The sequence below is a fragment of the Lemur catta genome, chromosome 7 (genome assembly GCF_020740605.2).
Source record: "Lemur catta isolate mLemCat1 chromosome 7, mLemCat1.pri, whole genome shotgun sequence".
Taxonomy (NCBI): domain Eukaryota; kingdom Metazoa; phylum Chordata; class Mammalia; order Primates; family Lemuridae; genus Lemur; species Lemur catta.
The window spans coordinates 63720251-63728867 of record NC_059134.1 but is presented as its reverse complement, the minus strand read 5'-3'; the positions used below and the strand labels follow the sequence as shown (position 1 = coordinate 63728867).

General features: G+C 37.5%; 1 protein-coding gene across 1 annotated transcript; it reads left to right on the top strand.

The window, feature by feature from the left end:
* Positions 1-3855: 3855 nt before the first annotated feature.
* Positions 3856-4851, top strand: LOC123642065 (olfactory receptor 481-like). The gene has a single exon (XM_045556992.1). It carries the CDS (start codon positions 3898-3900, stop codon positions 4849-4851), a length of 954 nt encoding a protein of 317 aa, XP_045412948.1. The 5' UTR covers positions 3856-3897.
* Positions 4852-8617: the final 3766 nt, after the last annotated feature.

Sequence of the window (8617 nt, the reverse complement as noted above, 5' to 3'; positions counted from 1 at the left end):
CAGGTTAGACTCTGGGAAAATACTTTCTCCTGAGGGCAGGCCTCGTAAGAAGAACAGAATTCTCTGGCATGTTTCAAAGTAGTTAGTTTTTCCCTCCCCTTATTGGAAGCCTGAGGGAATTTTTCACAGATATTCACCTTGAAGTCCTGGTAGAGTTTCCTGGAGGTAAAACTCAGACAAGTGTGAGGGCTCCTCTAAAACCCCTGAAGATTTCCTCTCTCAGACTTGTCCACACTGAGCCTCCAGCAATTCATCAGTTACACTTCAGGTTCCCCCGTCCCAGCCCCCCAGAACAGGTTCTTGTCATGGTTTCTGCTCAAGCATCTGCCTGTCTCTCCAATTTGGGGGACAGTGGTTTGCCCTGTGACCTCACCTCTGACAGATCTGAAGAAGAGCTGTTTATTTTTCAGTTTGCTCAGCATTTTACTTGTTACCAGCCAGTGGTGAATTACAAGCTTCTGACATGCCAGACTGGAAACTGGAAGTCTCATTTGGCATTATTTCCCCCCCCCAAATTAATCACTGTTATTATAATTATTATGCACTCAACGTTTACATATAATTACCCGTATATTTGCCAATATATTTACACACTACTTCTACTTGCGTATAAAGACCTTCCTTTTGGTTCATTTTCCTGCTGTCCTTACTTTTTTAGAAATTCCTTTAGTGATGTTCTGTTTGTGGCAAATATTGCTGTTTTTTTCTTTGTATCTATTCTCCTCATGCTGAATTACAGATTGGCAAATGTCTCTAGATGATTGCAGTTCTGCTTCAGCTTATCTTGCTGGTCATTCATTATTTTCTCTCAAGCCTTTTAACTTGTAATTTATTACTTTATTACTTCAGTGTCTTCTGGCTTCTATTTTTCCTGTGTAGAGTTTGCTGTTAGTCTAATTGTCATGCCTTCGTAGGTAATTATATATTATTATTGGCAAACTTAAGTGTTTTTTCTTTGTCTTGGCATTGTTTCAGTTTTACTATATTGATATATCTCTTCATTTACTCTAATTGTTATTATTTGTGCTTTTTCAGCCATTCTCTCTTTCCAAAATTGCCTCTACTCTATTTTTTTCTAAGTTTTCTCTCCAGGAACCCACATTGAATATGAAAATGGGCCCTTTCATTCAATTTTTTATCTTAATGTCTCTTTCACTTATTCAGTTATTTTTGCTTCTCAAAATAACTTGTTTTCTCAAAAACACCTTTACATCTGTTTCCAGGTTACAATTCTTCTTTTCAGCTGTATCTAATCTACTTAACTATATCTTGAGTTTTAATTAAGTGACAATGTTTTCCATTTCTAGCAGTTCTTTTCCATTCTTTTATAAAATTTGTTTTTTAAAATACAGTATCTTGATCCATCCTCTGATTTTTAATATTATATTTTATTTCTTTAATCATTTTAAGTGCAATTATTTTGTATTCTGTTTTAGATAATTCTACCATCTGGCACCTTAAGGATTAATTCTTCATTTCTTATTTGTGCTAACTCTTGCTCATGGTGACTCATTTCTTCTTGTGTGTGGCAATTTTAGGCTGTGCATTCCCCTTCGGTGTGGCTTTATTAATGTGTGATCTTTTGGGACTTGTAGTAAAGGTGTCTATCCATATAGGATTAGCATTTGCTCTTTTAGGCAATGTTTGGTTATTTATTGCTGATAAACTGTACCACAACATGGTTTTAAAGAGCCATTTTATTTATTCTTCATAATTTTATGGGTCAAGGAGATGAGAAGGACTCATCTAGGTTTGGCTATGATCCATGTGGCATCACTTGGGACAGCTGTTACTGCAGAATCCACTTCCCAGATGGGGTCTCCACTCTCATGCCTGGGCTGGGCTAGTCGTTGATGGGGAAGTATCTGCTGGGAGCCCAACTGTAGCTGTCAACTGACATTGTGGGCAACCACACAGTGTGAGAAGTGAGAAGCCTAAGCCATCTTACAGCATAGCAGCCATGTCTCCAGAGAGATGTTGCCAAGGATGAGTGTTCTAAGAATCCCAAAGGGAAGTTGCAAGGTATCCTATGACCTAGCCTCAGAAGTCCCAGAATATCACTTCTGCTTCTCAAGCAAGTCACTGAGTCCTGCTTAAATCCAAGTGGAGGGTAATTAGATGCCTCCTTCCATGGGAGTAGTAAAACAAAGTTTGTAGTCTTTATTCTATCATAGATATGTCTTCAATATGTCACTTTATACTATAAATATCTTTATAATATCAATGTATTATAGTAACATTCCTATATTATTGCCAATGCATGACTACATTATGATAATTCAAAATTTGGGGATTTAAACTAAACAAGAAATGTAAATTCAAATCCCAAATAACATCAGGATAGACCAATTATAATGAATTGTTAGGAAAGGAGATTTATGGGTTTTTTTCTTATTTCTCAGAGACTAGGCCGAGACAGAAGATTTTCGTTCTCACCTCCCCTGGCTAGTAAGAGGATATTTTAAAGACTGCCATTTCACTGAGGTTGAAGGCAAGGATTCCTGCATTATGAGTAAACGTGGGAAGCGGGCATGTAGTCTCGGTCTCAACTCGCCGACTTGCGCAGGCCCAAACCGTTACTGTCAATGTCTTCACAGCTATTACATCTCAGGTCCTTGGTAGTAGAGTTTGACAAACGTCTCTAGACAGTTGTAGTTCTGCTTCAGGTTATTTCACAATTATCAACTCTCATGTCACTTTTGGTTGGTGGGGATTTCCTTGATTACATGAAAGCTTGCTTTGCATTCTGAACATTTTTAATATATCTAAGCTAGCAGTTTATCCAAGTATTTTGTTGAGAATATTTTAAGATATTTCATGTTCACAGATTGATGAAGTTGGAAATATGTCTTCATTTTATTTATTTTTTGCATTCTCATGATTAAACCTACTCATTAATTTTTTGTTAAATGGAAGAACTTCTCAATTTCCTTCTATTTATGGATTACCTGTTGGTCTCACATGGCTGGCTACATAGTACAAACAATTGACCCTTGGTTAACATATTTCAATAGACACCTTATTAATATATTATTATGAAATATATCCATTTTGTTAGGAGTGTCAAATTCCTAAAATACAATTAATGACCCAAAGTGTATGTATTTCTCATGTTGCTCTCAGGATTATACTCTATATGCAGCTTCCATTTATAGCTCCTCTGTAATCATATTAACCAGATTAGATGCTATTACACTGTTCTGACAAATTAATCTTGGAAACTCAGTGTGGTGTAACACAACATAGATTTCTCACTTCCAGTATATTTTCAGTACATACTCTGTTCACATTCACTCAAAACCCAGGCTGGTGGGAGGTACCCATATATTACAGTTGTGTCATGTAAAATGCATCACAATGGACAAGGAAGAAAGAGTTGCCCACTGGCAATTTAATTCGATCCTGAAGAGAGACACATTTCCACTCAGAGCACATTGGCATGTACTGTTCACAGCCTTACCTAACTGCAAAAGGGCTGGTAAGTACGGTCTCTAATATCCCTGGGAAATCGAGACAGACTGGATAGTGCTAAACAGAAGCATAAAGTCAGTTACTTTGACCATTCTGGTTCTTATCAGGTTCTCAAAACATTATCACTGTGTCACTCAACAACCTGAGTGGATCAAATGACAAATGTGAGTGCTAGCCATGTACAAATCTGAATCATTCGTCCCTTGGTATCTGTGGCTTTAGGATAATGGATATTAATATTCTCAAATTATTCTTAATGCAACATGATTAGAAACCTTTGGGGAAGTATAAGCATTAGACAAAAGTAGTATCTACATTTTGATTTTTAGTAGACTGAATGTTTAAATAAATATATTAATTATGAGATCACTTAATTTATTCTAATATCCACTGATTTTTATTTCAGTAGGCACCATTCCAAGAAAGATGGAGACTGAAAACAGCACAATGGTGACAGAGTTCATTATTTTGGGGTTAACAGAAGATCCTACTCTTTGTTCAGTTTTCTTTGTGGTCTTTCTAGGAATCTACATTGTTACCATATTGGGCAATATCAGCATAATCATGTTAATCCGAAGAAGCCCTCAGCTTCACACCCCTATGTACCTCTTCCTCAGCCATTTGGCCTTTGTGGACATCGGCTATTCCACATCAGTCACACCTATCATGATTGTGAGTTTCATAAGGGAGAGAACTACTATCCCTGTTGCTGGCTGCATAGCCCAGCTTGGCTCTGATGTTGTCTTTGCGACGGCCGAGGGCTTCCTACTGGCCGCCATGGCCTACGATCGCTATGTGGCCATCTGCTCCCCACTTCTCTACTCCACACACATGTCTCCCAGGGTCTGCATCATCTTGTTGGTTGTTTCTTATGTGGGTGGGTGTGTGAATTCTTCATTGTGTACCAGCTGCTTATTGAGCTTGACTTTCTGTGGGCCGAATAAAATCAACCATTTCTTCTGTGACCTCCCACCACTAGTGAAGCTTTCTTGTACCCATATTTATATTGCTGAAATATCTCCTGCCATCTCTGCTGGGTCAATCATTGTAATCGCACTGTTTATCATAGTTTTTTCATATCTGTACATCCTTCACTCGATCCTGAAGATGCACTCTATCCAGGGAAGGCAGAAGGCCTTCTCCACCTGCTCCTCTCACCTCACTGCAGTCACTCTGTGTTATGGGACAGTTACATTTGTTTATGTTATACCAAAGTCAAGCCACTCAGATGATCATATTAAAGTGGTGTCTGTGTTCTGCACAGTAATAATCCCCATGCTGAACCCTCTGATCTACAGTCTGAGGAACAAGGAGGTGAAAGAGGCCATGAGAAAATTGGTAGTGAGAATACATTCCTCATTTGAAAGAAATCTAGTATGAGACCAGAAATTGTAAAAGAATTTTTTTGAAAACATATGTTGTGGATGTTTATATTTTCCTTTAGCCTTGTTTGATGGGAAGAACTATCTTAAATATGCAATGCCAATATATTGATTCATGTCCACTGCATAATTCTATAGAGTCACAAAATAAAATATATCATTTTCATGAAAATCTGAGTTCAAATTAAATGTGTATATTTTAGGGTTAGGATACCTGGGAAATACAGTTCCACTTTTTCTGTCCTCTGCCGAGTATTTACAGAGTCTATGATTAGAGAGTGTGTTTTTTCCCTTGAGCTAAGTAGTATATATTTTTTAAATGTCATAAATTCGCATCTTGGAAAGAATCATGTATTCAATGGACAAGCAATTGATCATAGTATAGACACCCCATGTCACTTTTCTGGAAGACCTGGCCTCTTTTACACAGGATTATCCTAATCTTTGGAAATAGTGATGCTGCCATCTTGGAAAAGTTTTATTCCCATCTAATCAGAACTAGACCAAAAGAGTTTATTTCACAATTTTGCCACCAGGAGACTCAATCCAAGTTACACAGAAGGAACTCTGAGTGTTTATCAGACAAGCCTTTGAATAGCAGGGAAGTCTCCCAAGCGGTGCTGGTGGGGAGGCAGCTGGGGCACAATGCAGCTTGCTTTCAGCTAGCCAGTTGGTATTTCCATGGCATAAAATTATTGACTGAGATACCCAGGCTGATTCAGGCCTGGAATACAGTTGCCATCCTTCTTTGTAATGTCTCTCAAGAAGATCTTCATTGCCACAACTTCTGTCACTTCTTCATTTTAGGTACCCAATTCAATGGTCCTGGTATATAAACTGGTGAAATCATAACTCTTTGCAACAGTCAGGGATACAAAGTCAACCTGTGGAAGGAAGTAGTTTAAAGAATTCCTGGATACTCAACACTCTGGTGGTTGAAACTATTCAGCTGCTGTTTTTGAAAAGGGTGACACCATAGAATTCAGGGTAGACCCCAATTTTTATAATGAAATAATCAGGCAGTGTTAATAATAATCATCACTTTGGACCTCTTATTTTGAGCATTTCAATAAATGCATATATCAGCCATTTGTATATCCTCTGTTGTGTAATTTGTTTTCAGATCTTTTCCCAATTTTATTCTTAGATTTTAGTTTTAGATATATATATATTTTTTATTTCAGAATATTTTGGGGGTCCTAATATTTAGGTTACACATATTGCCTATGCCCTGACTGAGTCAGAGCTACAAGCATGTCTGTCCTCCAGACAGTGTGCACCACACCGTTAGGTGTGGATATACCCATCCCCTCATCCTCCCTCCCATTTGCCCTATACCCAATGAATGTTACTTCCATATGTGCACATAAGTATTGGTCAATTAGTACCGATTTAATGTTGAGTACATGCAATGCTTGCTTTCCCATTCGTGTGATACTTCACTTAGTAGAATGGTCTCCAGTTCCATCCATGATAAAGAAGAGGTGCTAGTTCACTGTTCTTTTTTGTGGCTGAGTAGAACTCCATGGTATATATATACCACATTTTGTTAATCCACTCATGTATTGATGGCCCTTGGGTTGTTTTCACATCTTTGCAATTGTGAAGAGAGCTGCTATAAACATTTAAGTGCAGATGTCTTTTTTATAGAATGTCTTTTTTTCCTTTGAGTAGATGCTGAGACATGGGATTGCTGGATTGAATGGTAGTTCTGCTTGTAGCTCTTTGAAGTATGTCCATATTACTTTCCACCAAGGTTGTACTAGTTTGCAGTCCCACCACCAGTGTATGAGTATTCCTATCTCTCCAGATCCACACCAACATATGATACTTTGGGACTTTTTGATAAAAGCCATTATCACTGGAGTTAAGTGATATCTCATTGTGGTTTTGATTTGCATTTTCCTGATGATTAGAGATGTTGTGCATTTTTTCATGTGTTTGTTGGCTATTATTCTGTCTTCTTTTGAAGACACCATTCCCCGCTAATTTTTTCTATATATTTTTAGTTGTCCAGCTAATTTCTTTCTGTATTTGTAGTAGAGACAGGGTACCGCTCGTGCTCAGGTTGGTCTCATACTCCTGAGCTCAAATGATCCGCCTGCCTCGGCCTCACAGAGTGCTAGGATTATAGGCATGAGCCACTGCACACAGACACTTTTTGCTTTTTAATGAGGTTGTTTGATTTTTTCTTATTGATTTTCCTGGGTTCTATATAGATTCTAGTTATGAGCCCTTTATTGGATGCGTAGCATGTGAATATTTTCTCTCATTCTGTAAGTTGTCTGTTTGCTCTTATGATTGTTTCCTTGGCTGTGCAGAGTCTTTTTAATTTGATCAGGTCCTATATATATTTGTTGTTGCTGTGATTGCCTTTGGGTTCTTCTTGATAAATTCTTTCCCTAGGCTGATGTCTATAAAAGTTTTCCCAACATTTTCTTCTAGAATTTTTATAATTTCATGTCTTAGGTTTAAATCTGTTATCCACCATGAGCTGATTTTTGTGAGAAGTGAGAAGTGTGGATCCTGTTTCAGTCTTCTACATGTGGCTATCCAATTTTCCCAGCACCATCTATTGAATAAGGATTCTTTTCCCCAGTGTATGTTTTTGTCTGCTTTGTCAGAGATCAGGTGGCTCTATGAGGATGGTTTTATATCTGGGTTCTCATTTCTGTTCTGTTGGTCTATGTCTCTGTTCTTTGCCAGTACCATGCTGTTTTGATTACTATAGCCTTGTAGTACAGCTTCTAGTTTTCTTATTGATATGTTCTTATTATTAATATAATGTGTCATGAGTCCTTTTTGAGATTTGTATATTTTAAAGGTATATTCCCATTCTGAAGTTTGCCCTGTCATTCTCTTAATCATATGTTTTGGTGAACAAAACTTTTCAATTTTAATGAAATCTAATTTAACAATCTTTGCTTTAATGTTTAATGTTTTGGTGACGACTTCAAGAAAACTTTGCCTAATCCAAGGTCACAATGGTATTCTCTCATGTTTTCTTCTGGAGGCTTTTTGCTTTTGAAATTCACAGTTAGGCTGAAACTTTAGGGTTTTTATTTTATTTTATTTTATTTTTCTATGAATTCAACATAGGCAAGGCCCACAGATCTACTTATTGTGAGAATGTGTGGGACTATGCGTTTTCTCTCTTTGTACCAGCTCCTCCTCTGCTGCTGATTTCTAGGTAAATTCCTGGGAGGCTATTGTTGAATGAAATGATTTGTTCTTGCATTTGGGTTTCTTCTAAATTTCTACCTATCCAGGCAGTCTGCACTGTCATCCAAGGACTGGCTGATTCCACCTCATCTGTTCAGTCTCCAATCTGTGGCTGGCCAAAGTAGTCACCTGCACTCAGGTATGCAAACTGCCACAGTGCATTGCTCGCCTATGTGGATATGAGCTCATCAATGCTTTCATGAATCCTCTATTCTCAGTTCATTGCATATATAAACATGATTTTCATTTTGCCTAGGTTTTTCTTGCTATGATGTGATCAAGGTTTTCTGTACATCCTTCTATATCTTAATTCAGACATGCAAGTCCCACTTCGATTAATGTTCATACATCTAGAACTCCTGGAATACAACTAACATGTGTTACTTTTTTTATAGACTTTACTATCATTGAATTTTTTTTACTAATGTTTGTTTAGAATGTTTGCATCTATGTTCATGAGAAAGTTTCAGCTCTCATTTTCCACTCTTGAAATGAAAATTTCAGCTTGAGCTATAAAACTAAAACATGACTTGGAAAGGATT

Coding starts and splice junctions, on each gene's coding strand:
- LOC123642065 (XM_045556992.1), top strand. CDS start 3,898: ATGGAGACTGAAAACAGCACAATGGTGACAGAGTTCATTATTTTGGGG.